This window comes from Panthera tigris, chromosome F3, assembly GCF_018350195.1.
Source record: "Panthera tigris isolate Pti1 chromosome F3, P.tigris_Pti1_mat1.1, whole genome shotgun sequence".
Lineage (NCBI taxonomy): Eukaryota > Metazoa > Chordata > Mammalia > Carnivora > Felidae > Panthera > Panthera tigris.
Window position 1 is genome coordinate 30458569 of NC_056678.1, and position 23883 is coordinate 30482451.

At 37.3% G+C, this 23883-nt stretch overlaps 1 protein-coding gene across 20 annotated transcripts in view; it reads right to left on the reverse strand.

Moving 5' to 3' along the window:
* Nucleotides 1–23883, reverse strand: part of RPS6KC1 (ribosomal protein S6 kinase C1) — a 317520-nt gene that overhangs the window by 168057 nt on the left and 125580 nt on the right. For 17 of the 20 annotated variants that reach the window (XM_042976412.1, XM_042976420.1, XM_042976419.1 and 14 more), the window contains 3 exons: nt 12180–12227; nt 10885–11017; nt 176–1771 (listed from right to left, as the gene is read on the reverse strand). In XM_042976412.1, coding sequence (XP_042832346.1) covers nt 176–1771; nt 10885–11017; nt 12180–12227 — 1777 coding nt within the window. Of the gene's footprint in view, nt 1–175; nt 1772–10884; nt 11018–12179; nt 12228–14446; nt 14774–23883 lie in introns of those variants that run through there. The other 3 variants (XM_042976426.1, XM_042976410.1, XM_042976423.1) reach the window with 3 other exon arrangements.

The following is a 23883-nucleotide window of genomic DNA, read 5'->3' on the forward strand; positions in this document are numbered from 1 at the left end:
CATTAAGAATAATGGCATCATTAAGTACTAGAAGCTATTACTGGGGGTGAATTTGCCGCACTGATAATGAAGCTCTAGACAGGAAATGAAGATACTAATTACAAGATAAAACGCCTACTCAGTTAATTGGAAGCAACAGCGAATAAAAAGAAATGCATTTGCAAAAGTTCCTGACCTCTATCATTCAATAAGATGTTGTTTGGGTTCAAATCGCGGCACACAATTCCCTCTCTATGTAAAGCATCAAGGGCTACCACCATTTCAGCTGCCCATCTTTGAATGCAGCCCTCGGGGATGTAAAACCTGGAGTTTAGTGCTAATTTTTTATCAAGGTCCTCAAAAATCTGATGTATTTCCTTGTCTCCTTCTAGTGCTAATCCACTCTCTCCCTTAGTCTCTGAGTCTCTCTGAAACAAAGTCAGTTCCTCTTTAGCCAAATCCTCAGTTTGATCTGTAAACAGCAATACTTCTTCAGTTTTTAAAGTGTCTGTGTTTACATTATATTCATTAGCACCTGAGAGTGGGTTAGAAATACGGAATATGCTTTCTTCTGTGTTGGCTGCAGTGACTGCAGACTCAACCGCTCCAGGTCCTTGGAACTTAGGATCCGAGCTGTGTAACAAAGGCATGTCTCCTGAACTACTGTGATCACCGGCTGTCACAAACAACATCCCAAGATCCCCCGGCGCGCTGTGTTTCTCCGCTATACTATGGGATTTAGGCCTGGAGGGATCACTCAATTCCTCCGTGCCATTTTCCTCACTTGCTTGGCGTTGTTCAGTACTAAGCCTGAGGCATAAAACATCAGGGGCTTCCAACAATTTACTTTCAATTATGCCTATATTAGTCTGTGTAAACGGAGTGGGTCCCATTGCTTCACCGTCTTTGATGGGCTCCAGTTCACCAGGTAGATTCACAAGGAGATCGGGCCTTCCTTCATCAGTGCCGATGACATCATCAAAAGCAGCATCTTTAAAAGAAATAACTGGGACAGAGTCATCTGAGCCCCTGCTAATGGTGTCCTGAGCTATAAACTCTACCTTGCTTTCGCTAGTACTGAAACCCCTGGAAGTGCCGTCTCCATCTGGAAGAGGGAAAAATGGTTTCAAAGGCTCTGACTTTAGACTATACAATTTTTCTCCAAAATCAAGGCCTAGGAGTTCACTAGTGCTATCCTTACTGTCTATTCTAAAGAATTCCATGGGGCTGTTTTTAGATCTACTGAGGGAATCGGACGTTCTTGGAGAACTATCTGCTTCTAGGTCATCATCTCCAGCAAAGAACTTCAGCTCGTGAGCTATGTGCTGGGTGCTGGGGCTGCCACTGTCAGCAGCACGGTGTGCTGGGAAGCTTTCGATAACTCTGGGATCAACAGCATTCCCTCCGATCTTCACGAAAGGCTCCTCATTCAAGGACCCTGGCTCAATCTTTTCTTGCCCATATTCATTGCATAGGGTCAGATAACTAGTGGTACATTCCTCTTCTGAACTTGAGCCAGAATCTGGCCATTTTGGAGAGCTATCTTGGCCTTCTTCATCTTGGTTGCTATCATCTTGAGAGCTTGGAGTAAGACTAGTCTTCAGAGGCAGAACTTTAAGCATCGTTCCACCATCGCTTCCTCTGGATTCAAAGCTGCTGCTGTCCTGAGGACTAGAAGTTGGCTGTTGCAGGTGAACTTTAGTGAGTGCAGATTTTTTCACTTCCCCGATGTCAAAGCTTTCTTCAGGACTTCTGTTTAGAAACTTACTGATATATGACCAGAGTTTGCCACCTGTGAACAAGTATAACCAAAAAAATTTTTAAGATCCCCAAATTAATGGTTACTTATTGAAGCCAAAAGAAAAACCAAAAGCATTCTAATAATCAATCAAAAGCAAGTCAGCAATATCCATTAATATCAAGTATGCTATAAAACAAGCATTTTAATAAAATCTATTTTTTTTGTGATTGCTGACTGGTGAGTATAGTTTTAAACCTATCTCCTGATATCAATTATTTTTTAAATGACAACCTATTTCTTCCTTTGAAATTATTTTAACAAATACTAATAGGAAATCCCACAGCTAGAACACTGCTGTAAATATGATTTAGCTGTTGGAACATGTGATTATGTTCTGAGCTGTTTATGTAATAATTTTTTCAAGCATGGCCCCTTGGTCAAGTGGAAATACATAAATTTAAGTGCTGCTTAAAACTGTATATACTATAGTGTGTGTGTGTGGGGGGGGGAATCAGCAATATTATTCCATTTTAAAATGCCCAGTCCAAGATTAGAGGGGAGATATGGCATCCGGTATATAATTATGCCATTATAAATGACATATTAATAACATTTTCCCCATTTTCTCCCTTCCCCACACACGTCACGTATGGAAGAAGACCAAGTAAACCAGCTGAGGAAAATTAATTGTGTATTAATGGGGCAGGCTACTGCAATTCTGATTCTATATTCTGATATATATCAGAAACCTATAACAGTAAAATCATGAAAATCAATTTCACAGAAATCATAGAAATCAAATAAACACAAAGCAATCCAATGTTTTACCAGCAATACTTGTTAGGTAGTTGTTTCGCTTTACTTTTCTTTTGTTTTAACCATTAAAAACTCAGCCCGTTTCACTCATTAGAATCTTTGAATAAATAACTATAATAAGTATCAAAAACCCATCAAAGCTTTACTGTATTGCAAGAAGAAAGAACAGTTCAATTTGATCCAGAAATCTGATAAACAATAATTGCAGAAGCATACTTTGTGAAGATACAACTGTATCTTCCAAAAATGGGAAATAATGTGTTAAACATGAATCCCCTCTATTAACATGGAAAAGGCAATTTTTTTCAGCACATTTTTAATGTCTTTATTAAGCATCCTATACCAAGAGTAACATTCGTAAGAGAAATAATTACTGACAGTCAATTATATCTATAAAAAGGTAAGTGGAAGCATCCAAAAAACGCTTTTTTGTACACTGCCTTTTCATTTCATTTAGAGGGACTCAGTAAATACATAAAGCACCCAGTACTGTGCCTGCTATCGAGTAAATGTGCAGTAAAGGTTAGCTGTTACAATATTAATCCTAAGATATTCAGACATCCTCTCTACCAGTGACCTAGTTAACAGCCTTCTCCCATTTTGATAATAATTAGTAGTATTGGACATTAGGGCATTTAACTTTTCACTCTCATTCTTGTCTTGGCTAACTTTCTGTCCTCACTAGGTTATACTTAGTGTTTCATATCTCCCCAGAGTCAAATTAAAATTTAAGGGTTCATATATAGCTTTGAAACACATTCACAAAAGACAGCATGCATTGATTCCATCTTTTTCTTTTTTTTTTAGTTTTTTGACAACAATAACCACATTCCTCTTATCACAAACACCTCTATTGTGGCACACTGACAATAAAGCCTGAACCTGAAGCTGGAATTCCTGTATGCAATCCAACTATAACAACGTGTGTTGTTTTCAGTTCTCCTAGATGGGGACTACTGTGAGGACAGGACCGTCTTTTTCATCTTTCTCTGTCTACTGCCTGATCAGTGCACAGGACATGGCAGGCATTCAGTCAGTGGCTGGCATTCTTTAACTCAGATGGTAACTCATCAGAATGTGATGTGCCATCACAAAGCAGACAGTCTCTGTAGTCACAAAGTTCCAGAAATAGCAAGACACAGTCAAGTTCCAAGAAAAGTTTCATTCATTCTTAGGCCAATTTCACCTAGACGAACTGCTGAAATCTAAAATTCAATATGCTTAAATTCTTTCTTCTTGCCCCCAGATCACTTCCTCTTTCTGACCTCTAAGCCATTCTGGCACAAAAGCTTTGGACCAAACTTAAGATTATTTTTTCCTCCCTTGTTCTTTCTACATCTGACAAGTTTCCAAGTCCTATAGGATATACCCATAAGGTTTCACATAACGTTTCACATAGTCTTCCTCTTCCATTGATTCCTTTGGCCATTCTCCTTGGAATAACTTTATAGTTACAACCAGATTCCTGCTTTAACTCCTTCCTGTATCACTCTATCATACTAACTGCTGCCCAGTGAATCTTCCACTTTAGCACAGATCTTACATCATTTCTCCATTCAAGAACCCAAATCCCCTCGACCCCCTGAATGATATACCAGCTCCAGAGAGGCACTGAACTCCTCAGTAATACAGTGTGTCAAGCTATGATTTGGTTCTCCCCCTCAACTCATCAAATACTTCATCTGAATTGGATTTCTCCAAATATAACCCATGCTGGGCTTTTGCTCAAACTATACCTACCACTTAAAGAATTTACTTTCTTATTAGTTTGTCCAACATCTGCTTGTCAAAATCCCAACTATTCTTGACAGTCTCTCAGAATTTGTTTTCTTTTACCAATTTTTTTGATATGCCCTCAGCAGATACGACTCCTATCTTCTCTGAATTTTTTATATCACTTAGTCCCTCTTACAACATTCTATTTCACATTAATATTACTTTCATACCTTTATCATCTCTTTTACCAGACCACAAGGAGAGGATTCTGCCTAGCATATAAAATAATATGTATTAAATAAGTATTTATTAAATTGGGTTATAGAAAGATGGTATCCTTCCAAGTATTTTGAAAACCTTTCTGGAATAAGGGTCTATAAATATTAATAATGTCATTATTTTTTATCATACTTTCTTCCTATTTTAAAACAAATATATGCCTTCATTATAAACAATTTAAATAAAGAAAAAGAAAAAGAAAAATATACAAATCACCTAGAAACACCATTAACTATTTGTACATTTATTTTCAGGCTTTTTATTTGTGACTAACATCACATCATGAACATTTTCTAATTTTCATGAGACTATGAACTTGAATGGGCTATACAGCATATCCATGGGATAGATGTTCATCTATTGTTGGACATTTACATTGTTTCCAATCTTTTACTATTAGAATTAAAATAGTATGTACCTTCACATGGAAGTATTTGACATCTCTGACAATTTCATCAATATAGAATACCAGAAATGCAAGTACTAGATCAAAAAGCATGAATATTTTTAATGCTTCTGTTATGTGTTATGACGCTATTTACAGAAAGGCTGTACCCAAATCCACTCCCATAAGCACTGTGTATTAATGCCATCTTCATAGCAACTTGCCTATATTGGATATTACCAAGTTGACCGATTTGATTAATCAAATATGGCATCTCCCTTAATTTCCATTCTTTTCATTATTACATAGAATTTTTAAATGTGATGGTTGACACTTTCTTTATAAAATTTATTCCTAGCCTAAACAAGCATCCTAAAGTAGACTGTAAAAACTGCATTTTTCAAGAGAAAACAAAACTGTTTTAGTCCTTTCCCATTGTTTGCTAGGTACCCAGGTAAACTTAATGCTTGATATGGAGCTATGGAAACAAAACTTGAGTCCTATCCCATATTTTTTATCAATTACAAAAATCATGAAAATCACAAAACTTACAAGAACACATTATTTCTATTGAAATTTGTCACCCACAAAAGCTGAATAGGTTTTCCTTTCTACCAAGATTAGGCCTAATAGACAAACTTACACAAATGTCGACATTATTATTATAACATTAAAAACATTATCCTTTTTAAAAAAAACAACCCTGTTATTGAGAAATCTCAAAATATAAACAGAAAATACCTAACATATTTATAATTTTTAACACTTTAGAAATATAAATGACACCTTTCTAAGCGCCATTGAAGCATATAAAATTGGAGATATTAGCTATTTTAAGCTATGAAATTAGAAATTCATAAAGTTTAATAAAAACTCTGTGTCTCTCATTAAATTTTACTGATTTTCTGAAAGACTGCAAAGAATATTTGTTAAATTTGCTTGGCCAGAATTAGGATCTGACATTAACAGGTCTGATAAAATACTGCTGAACAATGCTCAAAATCATTTTCTGAACCAGGAATTCCAATTCAAGAAATTCATGCTACAAATAGTTCTCAAAAAAAGAAAACAGAAGTATACAAAGACATATAAGCAAAAGTACTAGAAACAATTTAAACACCAATTAATAAGAGAATAGTTAAAAAAAATTATGATAAGTCTATAAACCAAATATTATTTATTCAAAGAAATAATAGCAATATTTGCAAATATAGTAAAACCTTGGACTGCAAGTAACTTGCTCTGCGAGTGTTCCGCAAGATGAAGAAACATTTCTAATAACTTTTAACTTGATAAACGAGCGATGTCTTGCAATAAGAGTACTACATGACGCCGAATGTCACATGATCACAACTGAACCAATGATTCTTGAAATTCACTTTGATACACAAGTGCTTTGGATTATAAGCACGTTTCCGGCACAGCGCATGCTCGCAAATTAAGGTTTTACTGTACTTACATAGCATTTACCATGTGCTAAGTACTATTCTAAGTGTTTCACATATATGAACTGCTTAATCTTCACATCAACTGTATGAGGTAGGTAACTATCATCCCTATTTTACAGATAAGGAAATGGAGCCACAAAAACGTTAAATACCTTGCCCAAGGTCACACAAGCTAACAGTAGTCTGACTCCAGATTCCTTGTTTTTAATCACTACACTGGTCTCTCTTAACACAGACCTATATATACTGCTAGGGAAAGTCACCCAAGGTACACTGTTAAGATAGGGGAAGAAAACAAGCTATAGAACAATATGTAGGATCCTTTTTTTTTTTTAACTAGACGGGTAGAGAGAATATATTTATACACAGAGGAAAATTTCTCCTATTTTTAGAAAGTGGAACAGGGCATAAAAGTGACTAGGAGGGGAGATTTTTTTATTTTTATTTTATGTACTTCTATATATAGTTCAAATGTATTGCTTTACATATTAGTTTCATAATAAAAAAAAAACTTGTTAATAAAAAAAGAATAATTTCACCCCTGGGGTCCCCAGGTAATTTGGGATTACTCTTTCCCGTCCCTCATCTCTCTGATGTATCCACATGTGCAGGCTTTTCCAATCATTTTCTTCTAACCTAGGCATTCACCTTTTCTCTGACTCAGCAGCCAGCAACTATGCACTGAGCACCTTCTGTGCACCAAGTATTCTGCTAAATGCAGGGATACAGACGACGAAAATGACACAGTCCCTAATCTTAGAAACTTAAAGTTTTAACGACACACACGGCCTTGACTGAATACAATTACTTTCTCACCTTTTCCTTCCCAAACAGAATTAACATAAGGGATTCATTAATAGGAACAATAAATATTTTAAATCTCTCTCCTAAAAGCCTGTCTGCTATATCCAACTGCCCACTCAACACCACCTGGATATTTAATAAGCATCTCAAACTCACAAGCCCCAAACTGAAGCCCTGATTTTTTCCCTCGAAATCGACCTCTCCCACAGCTTTCCCCATCTTAACAAATGGGAACTCCATTCTTTTAGTTAGTTAAGCCAAAAACCTTGCAGACGTGTAAAGCACAATCAGGTCAGTTCTATCTTCAAAACAGATTCAGAATCTAACCATCATGTCTTACCACTTCCACCTCTAATGCTTTGAGCGAGCTACAATTATTTTCACCCGGATTGCCACAAAAACTTCCAAACTGGTCTCCCTGCTTTTGCCTTTGCCCTCCTAGACTACATTTTCCACAAAGCAGCCAGGGTGAGCCCTACCTTGCCACTCCTCTGCTCAATATCCCTCAGTGACTTCCTTTTTATTCAGAATAAAAACCAAACTATAAGCCCACAGAAGGAAGATCTGCCCACCGGCCTCCCCACTTCCCCAAGCTCTCCCCATTCTGCTCCAGCCACAGTAACCTTGCTGTTTCTTATACCCCAAATACACTCTTGGCTCCTGGCCTATTTGTTCTCTCTTTCTAAGATGCTCTTCCCTTACATATCCACAACATTCTGCCTCTTTACTTCCTTCAGTTCGCTGGCCAAACGTCCCTTTCTTAATAAGGTGACCACTCTAGATAGAATAGTAACCCCCCCACACACCCTTTTGGCATTCCCTTTTCCTTCTTTTATTTCTCCATAGAATTTATCTCCGTCTGACATATATTTACTGATGTATTTGCCTATTATCTTTTCTGCTTCTCAATGTAAGCTCCATGTGGGCAAAGTCTTCATTGGTTTTGCTCACTGCCATGTTACAGCTAAGCCTGTATCCCAGTAAGTGCCAATTTGTTTCTAACTAAACAAATTAAAAATGGAAGGAAAATGAGTCCAAGAGACTTACGTGAATCCTGAATAGTCCTGTAAGCGGGAGGAAGCTAAAGCCACAAATCATAAATATTCAAGCATTTGTATTACAGAGAAAACAATTGTTCAACACTTATTTTTCAGGAATAGCTATTTATACATATGAAAGTAATGTGTTTGTGACTTATGCACAACCTTCTAATTCACAGAGGTAACAAAGAAAATACCACTAACATGTAAAAGATAGCACACCGCCCGTCAAACAGTTCACTTGATTGCTCAAGTGAGCAATCCAAAAAATTCGCCTAGATTCTTCATTCTCTAACTAGAATCCATCACAGGTCCCACTGAGTCTACCCTCAAAGCATAAGGGCTAGAACCATTATCTCTCGTCTAGACTATACGTTGCTCATAGCCGGTTTGTAATCCATTCCCCATACAACAGCCAGAGTGATCTTTTTAAAATGTAAATCAGATCTTGTCGCTGCTTTAGATAGATATCCAGGGGTTTTCCAATGCACTTGAATAAAAGCCAAAGTCCTTACCCTTCAGTACAAGACTCCTGCCTATTTCTCCCATAGCCTCATATACGACGACTGCCCTCACCTACCATACACTCCAACCAAATTGTCTCCTTTCTTGTTTATCGAACGTTGTTTTTGCTTTTGATTTCTTAACATTGATCTCTCCCACTTACATCCAAATGGTTGTCATTCAGCACTCCTCTTAAATGGCACCTTCTTAGAGCAGGCTTCCTTGACTACCTAATCTAAAGTAGTCCCCCTGTCATCCTATTTCAGAGTTCTCTGTTAGAGATCAGTGGAGTCCCTATTATTAGCCAATATTATCATGCTTTTGGTTTTCTGTTGGACTCTCCACAAGAATGAATGTAAGTGTCAAAAGGGCAAGCTCTTTTCCTGTGTTGTTCACCTAAGAAAGAGTCTAGCACATAATACACACTCAATAAATTTGCTGAATGTTAAATGAATCTACGGTCCCTATTTGCACTTTAATTTAATATCTTTGTGCTATAAAATCTTCTTAAAATTAAACAATAGGCACCAGAAATGAACAGTCAACAAGAGATCCTCCCTCACCAAGTTTAAATAATCCAGGGCAAATTCTATGATCACGTAGCCATTCAGAGTCAGGTATGGCCAACAATAAAGGAAAAGAAGCTTGGTAAAGATCATCTGAAACAGTAGAATTGAATTGATAAAGATTTTCGCAGAACTAAAGTAAAAACAGTTGCGACAGCAGCTTTAAGAAGTATTAAGACAGAGTGAGAAGACGGCAGAAGAAAACCGGAAGTGTGTTCTGGAGAAGGAAGAGAAAGAACAGGAAGAGGCTGCAAACAGCAGAGGCAAACTAGAATCGAAAATTTGCCACAGATAATCTCCAACATGAATAATCCACCCTGGGTAATAGAATATTGACTATAATTACATTCATCCTACTGACCTTGTTCTAAATTATTATGGATTATTACTACGCAAGTTATTTTGTTCCACACCAGAGGTGGCTGTATTTCGCTATCAGATGACATGACCTCTAATTCAATAATGTCTGTAATGCACTGGTATCCTCAGATAAAAGCTGTCTATAATGTCTGAACAAAGGTGAATTAGTTATCCAATTCACACACGCAATTAACTCTCTTAATACCTGAGAGACCATGGAGCCCCTTCTGAATTTCCTATTAAATACTACATATGGAGGTCTTCCCTCCATCTGTAGTTATCTTGTGCTGTACTTCATAATAAACAATATTAATAGTTTATTGCCCCCGTCAAAAATCTTGCATTAGTTATCATAAAAGACCTCATTCCACAAAGCAATGACTCATTTTCCTGGGAAAATGCATTAAATTCAAATGCCATGCCTATTAGTAAAACACAACACTTGTTTATTCTCAGTAATGTAAAAATAATAACAACACCTTCGTGAAATATGGAAAATAATTTAATTTTTTTTTTACTATTTAAAAAAACACCTCTTAAAAGCCAAAAGGCGACTGTTTATTTTGTGGGTTTGTATTTATATGCTGTATTTAGTCATTCTAAATAAAAGACTATTTATTTAAATTCAGGTATTAAAGGGCAAAAACAAATCAAAACATAGTATTTTTTTGCCACCTGTTCCCTCTACCAAGAGCTGAAATTTCATAAATAGTTTGAAGGCAGGGCACCATGCCTCTGCTTTGTACGCATATGTGATGCCAATGGCTGAATTCGTAAAAACCCAGATCAGAATAACCAGGTAATGTCAAACGTTAAGCAAATACCCGTGCATTCTAAAAAAGGAGGTAATTAATTAATTCTTCAGGGGATGCTTTTTAAGTCATCTAACATTAATGTATCCTTTTCGCAGAGAACAAAATAAAACCCCTGAAATACAACCTCGCTCTTTTAGCACACCTTCACCTTAAAGTTCTCATCAGAGTAGACCAATTCTAGGAGAAAGTAAGTAGTTATGCATATCTAACAAGGTTACTGTAGTTCAAATGAAATCCGCTGCTCACCTGGGTTTTCGTTTTCCCTCACAACTCAAAGAGAGCAGAGGAATAAGGAAACAGTTTCTTACACGTGTTTTATATGTTTCATCTGCTCATGCCATGACAGAAGTAAGAAGGACATTATGGAAACGGAAGAGCTAAGGCGATGATGACATTCTTTGCTCCATAAACAATTTAAACTACAAACTAACCTTCCGCGTGCTGCAGCACAAGAAATACCGACTCCTCAGAAATGATGTACTTGTGCAGACACACCATGTTGGGCACACAGCGGGGGATGATGGTCTTTCTGTTCCTGCTGTATTCACTGCTTTTCCTTAGACCCTGACAGAGAACAAAAAGGTCAGTTGTACCCTCAGTTGCCTTTGGAGCCTGCTGTGCTCTGTGTTTATCAACCAAACTAATCTATCCGAGTTACTCTGGGCTTCAGAGAAACCACTCATCTGCTGCTCTATGCCCCTCAGTCCCTGGAGGCTCTGCTGATGGCATCTGGCGTGAATCCAGAGAACGGAAGATGCCACAAAGCTGCCATTAAAATCAATTACGTGGGTCAGTGTTTTTATTAGAGATGCTCTCAAACTAAGTCACCAGGATGATACACAGTTATTTCTCTATGACCTTTTCTTAAGTTTTATTTTACATATATAGACAGATCTTTAAAACAGTAGACATTGTGAGATCATTCAAATTTCTGAGACACAAAACGTATTCCTGATGAAACAGGTGATTTAAAATTTCAGGCCAAAAACAGTACAAAGACTATTTGAAGACTTCTCCAAAGGAACAAGGTGGGTATAGTTTCTGGTGTCTTACCCTGGTTTAAAAATCTGGGGAGATGCCAGTGATAAAGTATACTCAGAAAGAAATTTGTTAATGTAACTTACTGCCATGCTGTAAGAATCTGAAAAAAATACATAAAACTAATCTGAAATTGATTAACTCTAGATGCTGTAGAAATGATTAAATTAGGATATTTTAGAATATGTACTGTCATAAGCCATTTCAATTTTGAAATTACAAAATGGAGGGATGTTTCTTTCCTTGTTCCTAGAATTTAGATTAAAAAAAAAAAAAAAAAAAAAAAAAAAAAAAAGAGTGCCAGGAATGTAGATAACACTTTCCCAAATACCTGAAACAGAGACTTTAAGGCAAAATTTCAGTTCTTAGGGACTGTAATCATAATCAAAGGGCAACTGTGTGCAGTCCTCACAAATTACACAAAATGTTTTAGAGGTATATTTAAAGTGCACACTATATATTTAAACATGAGGGAATGAGTCTTCGACTTATCCAAATGACCACCTCTAAAGGCATGCTACAAAGTATTTATCAACTGTGACAAAAAACAGGAAGTAAAATAAATACAGACCACCACAAATACAAAAGAACATTCAAATACCCAAGAAAAAACATTAAATATTTTTCTTTCAGAAGCGTAATTTGAAAATAAATTCCTAAATTCATTCAACATACAAATTCTACTTACTTTTAAAATGAATGTCTGCTCTGTCCTTGTGTCCATTACAAGTAAAACCTACATAAAAGACATGAGTAATGAATCATTCACAGTACAATGAAACATGGACTTGTAACTTTTTGAAACTATACTTTAAAGGTTTGGGGAATGGGGAGTGTTGGAATTGACTCCACCAAAGTTGTTAATTTCTGAATAGATTTTTTTTTTTAAGTAACCAAATCACAGGCTTAAAACAGTCTTATCTAGAGTAGGTTTTACTGGGGTTCATAGGTGGCTCAATGGGTTAAGCATCAGACTCTAGATTTTGGCTTAGGTCATGATCTCACAAGTTTGTGAGTTCGAGCCTTGAGTCAGGCTGTGCTCACAGTGTGGGATTCTCCGTCTCCCTCTCTTTCTGCCCCTCCCCAACTCGCTTGCATGTGCATGCTGTCAAAAAAACCATTTTTTCAAGTGGGTTTATTATAGTTTCCTTTTCTAAAAATTCCATATTTTAGAAACATTTCTATATATTTACTTATTTCTATATAGAGAGAACATATATGTATATAATTATTTATATATTTTTTTAAGAAATATATTTAAAACAAATTTAGGAATTTGTTTTAAAATATATTTCTTAGGGGCGCCTGGGTGGCTCAGTCGGTTAAGCGTCCGACTTCGGCTCAGGTCATGATCTCGCGGTCCGTGACTTCGAGCCCCGCGTCGGGCTCTGTGCTGATAGCTCGGAGCCTGGAGCCTGTTTCAGATTCTGTGTCTCCCTCTCTCTGACCCTCCCCCGTTCATGCTCTGTCTCTCTCGGTCTCAAAAATAAATAAACGTTAAAAAAAAATTAAAATATATTTCTTAAAAAAATAAATTAAATAAAATATATTTCTTAGAAGGAAAAATTTTCCCTTATGGAATATATATGGTTAAGAGGAAGAAAAAAAAAAAAATACAGGCATTGCTAAGTCTCATTTCTCTTCCTAAAACCCCTTATGTAGCAACTTGGTATAATGATCTCAATGACTCAGGCTCCAACTTAAGACTCCCTTTTGGTGCTACTTCTCTAAGACTCATCCTAGCTCCTCTTTTTCCATTAGCAAATCCTGTCAGCTCTATCCTCAAAACGTACCCAAAATGTGAACTGACTTGCCAGCTATTACCCTGATCCAAACAAAGATCTACCTGGATTATAACAATGGTCTCCCAACGGATTTCTCTACTTCCTCATTTGCTGCCCTATGGTCTGTTCTCTAAATAGCAGTCAGTGTTTTCTTTTAAAACAATAAATCCAAAAAATCACCTCAAGACCCTGCATGATCTCACCCACTGCCCCCTCAAGCAACCCCCTCCCCCCACCCACCTTGGCAGATAGGAAGAGTGCCTATAGATAGGGGATTGATTTCTCTTTACCTACCAGGTACTAAGTGTTTACTATGTGCTATGCTTTAGCCATCAATGTTAATTCTTTCAACTACCTATAAGATACTTTTACCCTTCCTATTCTACATGTGAAAACACTAAAACTTCATCTATAGAAACCATAATGGTAGATAATAACAGCATGTACCATTTGTGAGAATTTCAGTGAAATAATCTTGTAAAAATGCTTGGTATCGCCATTTAACTATTATTGCTATCACTATTATTGCTTCTTCTCCCTGACATATGCCCCCCACAGCCCCTTAAAACAAGTACTCATCTTCCCATATTCAGCTCAAATGTCTGTCTCTCAATAACACTGATTCTCTCCTTTCTTCATTCACCCACTGTATACAGTACCAACCCCTTGAATTTGATTTTATTTGTTCATGTGTCTATCTCCCAACCAGATTTCAAGCTTTTCATGGGTATATCATAGGCAGAATAACGGTCGCCAAGGACGTTCATACCTTAATCTCCAGAACCTGTGAATATGTTACATTCCTGGCAAAAAGAACTTTGCAGATGTAATTAAGGTCTACAGACCTTAAAACAGATTATCTTGGATTACCAAGGGGGCTCAATCAAGTCCCATGAACCCTGAAAAGCAGAGAACTGTCTCTGGCCAGAAGTGGAAACACAGAAGTGATAAGGGCAGGAGAAATCAGAGAGATGTTAAGTATGAGAGGGTTACACAGTTGCTGGTGCTAAGATACAGACACCCGCATGTCAGCACTGGAGAAAGGCCACCGGCAGCTCCCAACAAGCATGAGAAGGAGCAGACAGCTTCTAGAAGCAAAGACCAGTGTTCAGCTGATAGCCAGTAAGGAAGAGTTCAGTCCTACAACGGCAAAGAAAAGAGTTCAACCTACCACCTGAATAAGCTTGAAAGTGGGTTTTTCCCCAGAGTCTTCAGTAAGGAACACAACAGTGCTGGCACTTTGATTATAGCCCAATATGACCCACGTCAGGCCTCTGGTCCAAAGAACCTTGACATAATAAATTAAATTGTTTGAAGATGCTAAGTTTGTGGTGATTTGTTACGGCAGCAATAGAAAACTAATACAGGGCAGAAATTGTATTTCCTCCAACACATAACACATCCCGATCCCATAGTAAATAAATGTTCAATAAACATAGTGAACAAATTCAGGCTTAGAAGACAGATGGCAATATGTGAAGGGAGCTTAGAAAATAAGTTGGGACTAAAGTTTCATATTTGAGCATTCTCCATCAAAATAACAGCTAAAAACATGAGACTGTACCCCCAACGAAATGTTTACACTGTGCTGGATTTCAAAGAATTAAACGATATAATGCACTGAACAATCCAATGAGATAGGTATATCCATTTTTCCTTTGTGACTGGCTTTTTATAAATTAAAATATAGCTGGGGGCGCCTGGGTGGCTTGGTCGGTTAAGCGTCCGACTTCGGCTCAGGTCATGATCTCGCGGCCCGTGAGTTCGAGCCCCGCGTCGGGCTCTGTGCTGACCGCTCAGAGCCCGGAGCCTGTTTCAGATTCTGTGTCTCCCTCTCTCTCTCTGCCCCTCCCCTGTTCATGCTCTGTCTCTCTCTGTCTCAAAAATAAGTAAACGTTAAAAAAAAAATTTTTTTTAAATAAATTAAAATATAGCTGACCTACAATATTGTTAGTTTCAAGTAGTGATTCAACAATCATATCATACACACTATGAAATGCTTACCACAATAAGTGTAGTTACCATCTGTCTGCCATACAAAGTTATTACAATATTATTGACTATATTCCCTATGCTGTCCTTTTTATTCTCGTCATTTATTTTATAACTGTAAGTCTGTACATCTTAATTCCGTTCACCTGTTTCGCCTATACCCCCAACAACCCTCCTCTCTGGCAACCACAAGCTTTGTATCTCCATATTTATGAGTCTGTTACTATTTTTCGTTTGTTCATTTGTTGTTTTCTAGATTGCACACATAAGTGAAATCAAATGGCATTTGTCTTTGTCTGATTTATGCCATTTAGCATAATATTCTCTAGTTCCATCCATGTTGTCTGAATGGCAAGATGTCATCCTTTTTTGTGGCTAATTTTCCACTGTGTACATGCACCACATGTTCTTTATCCATTCATCTATAGATGGACACTTAGGTTGCTTCCATATCTTGGCTATCGTAAATAACATTTCAGTAAACATAGGGGTGCATATAATCTCTTCGAATTAGTGTTTTTATTTTCTTCAGGTAAATACCCAACAGTGGAATTGCTGGATTATACAGTATTTCTAGTTTTAATTTTTTGAGGAACCTCCATGCTGTTTTCCACAGCAGATGTACCAATGTATATTCCCATTAACAGTGCATGAGTATTCCCTTTTCTCCACATCCTCCCCAACACTTGTTATTTCTTATCTTTTGAATACTAGCCATTCTGATTATTATGAGGTGATACTTTGCTGTGGTTTTGACTTGCATTCTCATGATGATTAGATATGTTTTCTCATGTCTGTAGGCCACCTGTATGTATCCTTGGGGAAAATGTCTATTCAGGTTCTCTCCCATTTTTTAATCAGATTTGTTTTTGGTGTTGAGTTGTATGAGTTATTTATATTTTTGGATATTAATCCCTTATCAGATATATCATTTGCAAATATCTTCTTCCATTCAGTAGGCTGCTTTTTCATTTTATTGAAGGTCTCCTTCCTGTACAAAAGCTTTTTAGTTTAATGTTGTCCCATTTGTCTATTTTTCCTTTTGTTCCCCTTGCCTAAAGAGAAAGATCCAGAAAACTATTGAGACTGAGAATCGATTACTGCCTCAGGCAGTTAGGAAACTGTTGGTAACTTTCAATACTGTATTATGCTGTGAACTGCTAGAGCAGAAGCCAGACTGCTCCGGGTTAATAATGGGTGATAAGAAGATGGAAGAGATATACATAAATCTTTCAATAAAGAAATATGCCAAAAGAGGGAAGAAACACTAAAATGAAAGAGTTAGTGGGGACATCAGGTCCAAACTATTTTCTGATAAAATACACCTATTCTCCCCATAATTTCCCCTTGGGCTATATGCAATCTTGAATCTCCAAAGCATGGAACCACATTCAAAGAGCTTGAACTTTGAGACTTCATTTAACATGTCGTATGTGTAAAAGGAGACACTTCGGTCCTCCCTCTGCCTTTGCAGAGAGCTTAATAAACCTCTATCGAGTTTGTAAAGCAGCGTTCCTTAAATCCTCTGTGTTTTGGTACCAAGTTGTGACTGTCTTAAGCCACTCACCAGAATGTCAATCTTCTTTAAATAAGATACATCTCTATGAAACAGAAAACATTTCACGAGATAAAAGGTATGGAAGATGTACAAAAGAATTTCTTTTGTCTACCAGAAACCTCTTACCTGGCTGAACAGAATATATCCACATGAATCAGGAGTGATTCTTTGCTGATCTTACTTAGCCATGAAGCATGAAGTGGATCAGATAAAAAGACCAAATTGAGATCGACAAACATGGCTGGGAAGTGATGCTCTGTTTGCATTTACTTTCTTCTCCTACCAAGTTTGTTTGCAACTAGACAACGTTCACATTGAGGCAATAAACACAAGAACATATGTGATTTTTTTTCAAATGTGCCCTTTGACTGTCAATTTCTCCCAAACAGGTGTTGGCTAAATGATTATAAATTGGCCTCTGGATACACCTCTTCAACTGAGCCGTACAGGGCTGGTGATAATATAATTAGACCTAAAAACATCAGGCTGGTGAATGCTTTCCATCTGTTTGGCAATAATGTTTAGTTAACAATAGTCTTTAAAAGAAGCACCTTCAACTTCAGTTCTTAAAGTTATTTATAGAGCCATTCTTAACACACCAGCACTCCTGCTAACAAGAGCTTTAGCCACTTGGAAATTATTAGCCATACGGCTGTATACAAAGAGAAACGACTGCATTTAACATCTGTATCTTTCCAAATTTACACGCTTCAACCTCATCTAAAGTCATTTCTTAATGAACAGTGCTATGGCACTGCATTAATATTATAGTTGCATGCACAAAGATCATAAGGAGCCAAACATTTTTTTAATGCCAACAGTAGGCTAATCTGTAATGAAGCTGTCAGCATAAAGGACAAAATAATAGCTTCTTTAACCCTCAAACAGAATTTGTTCATTTGTGGACTAGAACACATCAATTTAAAAACTGCTCATGGGTTTGCTCACCTTTATAAAGACAAAAATCTAATTTGGTACTAATTTGATACAATTGTCTTTTCCAATAAAAGGCTCCTAAAACCATCTTTTATTTCATGATAAAACAAGTACTCTAACTAAAACTGTCATGAAATAATTACCTTGGATAACATACCTTATTGAGAGAATACAATTAATGTATTTCTCCCTTTCATTTTTCACTCTCACTTATCAGCACTATATTAGCATATGGTCTAACAGAAGAGATTACTCCATCTTTGCCCGACGTAATATATAGAATGACTGCCTCTAACTGGGGGGGGGCAGAAAAAGCAGACAACTTATCCCTTCAGGATTGGCCTCATCTGTTCTTCAGTTCCACCAGCACAATGAGACTTGCGCACTCTCCTTTCATAACGGTGGCAGGAAAGGCTTCAACTGATGATAGTCTAGGTTTTTCTATCCATTACAATAAGGAAGGCCTGATATTTACCTAGGCACCACTTGTGGGAAGACAGGAGGGGTGGGGCCATATATCAAAAGCATCAGATGATTTTTTCTTAAAGCACAGGAAGAATAAATTTGGAGAAAAGAGAGAGATGCTCCTGTAAGACACTATCATTGTGGTGAGGAAGTGTGAAGGCTTTCCTCTGGTGAGGATTAAGTGTCACCCACTCTTGAAGCTGTTTACAAATTTAAATGTTGACATTCAATGTATGTAAGTCTCTGAAAATAACTTTAGCTCCAATTCCTTTCAAAAGAAAGATTATGTGAGTAAATTTGAGGGAATATCTATCTATCTCTACTTTGGTGCCAGTTACTTCACAGGATTCTAGAACAATTAATAAAAGTTAAAAAAAAAAAAAGTCTACAGAGGTAGTCATATCGGACAAGCACAGGCTTTCCCTTAATGACATCACACTACTATTTGTGTTTGCTAGATGTAATCTGAATGGACTTCAGAAGTTGTGTTAAGTTATACTACTGGGAATTCACATATAAATAAACATCTCGAAAAGAATGGGATCAATAAGAAAGAAGCCAGAGAAAAAATGGAAGCCCAACTCTGCAAGTTGAAGACACTTTTTCTCAACAGAGTTTCAGCCAGATAAGAATATACTTACTGTCCTCTGTTAAAAACTAACTTAACCATTATTAGATAAATTATCAACTGAACCCATCTTGGCAGTATTACAGAAATTGGTAATCTTACTTTTATGCAGAATTTTTTTTTAATAGACTTCACGCCCAGCATGGAGCCCAATGTGGGAACTGAACTCACAAGCCTGAGATCAAGACCTGAGCTGAGATCAAGAGTTGGAAACGTAACCGAGTCACCGAGGTGCCTCCGCAGAAACAGCTTTAAGCAACAAAACGAGGGCACTAAATCTTTGCTTCCTCCCTGATACCATGTGATGATAATAAAGTTATTTCTATTTACTGCAAAAACCCATCTCATTTTGTATGCTTAGTATTCAAACTGTATTTCCACTCTTATTTAATTCCATACCTTATTCTCATGACATCTCTTATAAAATTCCAACTACCAGAAAACAAGGAATAGTACTAGGTAACCTTTAATACCAACAACTCTCCCTACTGGGCCCTAACTTTCTCTTGCCTTAACATCAGAAGGCTAGCAACAGTCCCTGTGCCACCGCCAGCAACTCCAAAAGTAAAAGATGGTGAGGCCACAGGGGGCCTCAGTGGCTCAGTCAGGTAATCATCCGACTCTTGATTTCAGCTCAGGTCATGATCTCATGGTTTGTCGCATGGAGCCCTGCGTCTGGCTCTGCACTGAAAGTGCGGAGGCTGCTCAGTATTCTCTATCCTCCCCCTCTCTCTGCCCCTCCCAGCCTCACACGCACTGACTGACTCTCTCTCTCTCTCTCTCTCTCTCTCTCTGTCTCAAAAATAAATGATAAACTTTTTAAAAATTTTTTTTAAAAAAGATGTTGAGTCTACAGTTTTTGTCCATCAGAAGCTGCAGTGACAAGAGCATCAGCATGACCAGACTGTGGAGAGGCACTTCTCTCATGTTATGCCATTAAACCAATCTGTCCTCCATGGTCATATGCTCACAAAAGTATTTCACTGCGAAGAATTCAAATATGAAGAGTGAAATTTGACATAGATACTTTGTAACTGTAACCTCAAGGATATTTTCATTTTACTAGCCTCAAGGATCTATGTTTAACAAAGCATGAAAGGTACCCCCAGATTTTTTTTTTTTTGAGAGAGAGAGAGAGAGAGACAGAGAGAGAGAGAGACAGAGAGAGAGAGAATCCTAAGCAGGCTCCATGCCCAGTGTGGAGCCCAATGCTGGGCTTGATCTCATGACCCCATGACCTGAGCTGAAAAGTCATCAAAAGTTGGATGCTTAATCGATTGAGCCACCCAGGCACCCCTAAAAGGTACCCCGGGGATAAAGGATTTAAGGGAAACAAACAAACCAACAAAATCCTTACGAGTCTTACCAGTGTTTTATTTGTGCTAGGACTTTCAAACCATGGCACAGTATCATGAAGTAGGTGAACAAACAATCCAAAAAGGATACTGCGCTGTGGACTGGTGGCTAAGTCAAAAAAAATCACCAACAATTTAGAACAGGGTGAAATATCTCTTTGAGGCAAGGTGAGTTCTTCAAGCTTCTATACAACCACACAATCTCTTCAAAGGTCGGAAACAAAAGAACAAATCTACCCGGATTGTACGGAGGTAATAGATCCACAATTCTGATTCAAAATACGAGAACTCAAAAAAAACCTCTAAGGGTTTACAGAAGTACGTTTAACTACTAAAAACATTTCCTATGTCAGTTTATCTAGTATTTGTCTTAACTACAGGCAAAGTGGCGCAGGAAAAGGGAGGAAAGAACCACATTAGGAAATGCAAGCAACACCAAACTAAGCTGGTAAATAACTAATTTCCCTATAAGAAAACAACTAATGTTAGATTTCTTTAAATGCCCAGACATTTGCAAAGGTTTTAGTATGCTAATGTTTTAATTAAAAGATACTTCAGCAGTGAAAGCTCTTTCATATGCACTACTGATTCTTCATCAAACGTTAACTTTCCAACTTAACCCCAGTACAGCCGGTGGCAGCCTGAAGGTTTACCATCTGCTGCTACCCAAAGTCACTGTGGCCACCTTCAGAACATATGCATCAAAGCCCGAAGATAAGAGACTGCCTAATACTGCCTAAGTCAGCATAAGGGGGATGACGGACCCAGAGGCAGGCAACAGGCAAGCTCCCAGAAAATACAGAACATCATGAACCATCAGTCACCTCTTAGAATACATACCCAAGGTCACAGGGGATTCTCGTGGTTGAACAGAAAGACAAGAGACATACTCCCTCTAATGGGATTGACTTAAGTAAATTAAGTGAATGTGATGATTTTTTTGCCTTTAAAAAAAAAGTGCAGGGGCCGATTAGCCACATTTAGAGTGGCCCATAATTTTATTCAAAATAAGGATACAACGAATAAAATGAAATATAAAAGCTAAGGTATTTTAATCAGTCTATGAATAATAATCAAGGTTTCTTTTATGCAGTCATATAAGGTACTTTGTTCTGAAAGGTTTCTAGGTACCATCATACCCACAATCCAAATGTTACCCAAGGAAAATGTACTTTCTGAGATTAGTTTTATAAAAATATCTACAAAATAACAATTAAAAAGCCTGATTTCTAAGGCAATGATTCTATTTGCCACAATATTTCATATAGAAACAAAATATTATCACGTCTCTTAAAATATTAAAAACAGAGAATCTTAAGAACCTGGCTACATTCTACCATAATACTGAATAATTGGCATATATTCATCTTAAAAGAAATCAACTAGTAGGAAGCTTTCTTGTATGTCATTTTTGCTTTCTGGGTTTTATGGGGTTTTTTTCCATATTTTAAATGCAGTTAGGAGAAAATCAATATAGAAAATATTTTTTAGAAAATAATAACAAAAACATCTTTTAATTCTTGGCTTTAAAAAGGCAACAGACGCATTTGGTTTGCATTAATTCTATATTAATCCATATTTTTAAAAATTCTTCAAAGCTTCCATAGGGAATTAGTTATAAATTAATTTAAAACCAGGGCATTATTAAGCATTTATATACCATAAGAACTGTCATAATGAAGCCCATTTGTCCTGCCCTCTATTTAAACTGAATATAGCCCTAACCTGTTGAGTGCAACTATCTATGATCTCCACAACCTAGGTGAACTCAATTTACGCCTTTGTGTACTTAGTAACTTCAATAATGATCATGGTGATTTTTTTAAGGACCATACTTTGTCACTGTGATAGCTAAAAATAAATGCTACCAGAATAAATTCATCTTCGAAGATATGCTATTGATGAGGGAGCATAAGGCAAGCTGAGGGCAAAGTACAAGCTAGCACACCCCCCCAACCCACCTGCCAGGTAGGATATGTGTGATATTCCTGGGAAACTCCTGACTGCCCAAGAACAAAGGAAAGGAAAGAAAACAAATGATTGACTGATAGAGACCACAGTCATGCAGGAAAGGAGTCTCCTTCAGTTCCCGGACAACTTAGTAAACTGCAAGAAAAAGGCAATCTTATCCATAACCTAATCGCCAGAAATCTATAGACTCCGTTTCCTAGAGCCCTAATACCACCCTCATCAAGATGCAAGGGGGTTTAAAAAGCACTTGCCATGGTGATGTGGGAAACAAAGGCAAATGAAAAATTAAATTCCCTTACTGCCTACTCCCTTGACAAGTCCTTGAAACAGGCAGAGTGACCTTCCTCTAGGAACTCAGCTGCCTCAATGACATTTTGCTGGGGACAAAAGGGAATCTTGGCTCAACATTATCCTGACCCCCCAGGATCCCATGAGTCTCCTCAAACACATAAAAATTCCTTTGCAAACCTCCTTTATCTTTAACCCCCAAGTATATGTTGGCAATCATACTCCAAGCTAATGGCCCCCTGATACAAATCTGAAGGGTCTCATGACTGAGGTTTTACTAAAAGGTAATAAATGGCATTTTCCTAAGAACAGCGAGCCCCTCAAGATCCTGGAAATCTTGCTTCCAAAATTCCTTAGAGACTTAGGCTATCCCTAAGCCCCTCCCAACCTGAAGGTATATAATCAGTCATTCTTCACAACCCCAGTGCAGCTCTTTCTGCCCACAGGTCCTGTCCCAGGCTTTAATGAAATCACTTTTGCACCACAGACGTCTTTAAGAATTCCTTCTTGGCTGTCAGCTCTGAACCCCTACAATCACCCCAGAATCCCATCACTATGAATATATTATGAATCATATTAGAAAAAGCAAATAAGCATATTTTGGTGGTGCTAAAACAGATCTGCAAATACAAGTAATTTACTCAAAATGCAAAAGCCACTCCTTCCTACACTGTTTTATTCCTTCAAGAGGCACTGAAATTGGGTTGGCAAATCTTCTTTCAACAGACTAATATCAGGATCAGAAAAGATAAAAAGGATCCAAAAAAATGTTTCTCCATTTCCCATCTAGAAGTCACTTAGTCAAACCCCTGGATTATTCATCTTTAGGCAAATAGCTAACTCCAGTCCAGCCCTGAAGCAATGCAAAAAAGATGTGATTCTCCAGGAAATAATCCAGGGAGTAAATATTTCAACTGCAAACATGAATTTAAAATCTCTTATATTCCTATTAGCCAAATGTCAGTGAATGTAAGCCATTCCTCAAAGATGTCTCCTACCATGAATGTGAGGCTAATGATCTAGTGAACAATAAAGTTATCACAAAAACGTCTTTTACATACATATATGAAAGAAGAGTTTTACGTTGTATAATTTTTCAAATCCTAGGCCTATACATCTTATTACTTCATGAAACCTGTTTCCAAAGGACATGGTGTGTCTTTGTAAGAAAACTGGATATAAATGTAGCAGAAGGCAGAATATAAAAGACAGAAAAATTGGGTTTGAAACAGAAATGTTGAAGAGCTACAAAAAACATCCACTTAGGAGGCTCTTCTCAGATCCAAATGCTTTAAAAGCTAGATCTCTCCACCTCTGTCATTCTCATTTTGATTGTCTGTTTTTGGTTTTTGTGAAGCAACTTGCCCAAGGCCACAAAGAGATTATGCGAAACAGAGGTTAAAACTCTGAAGTTC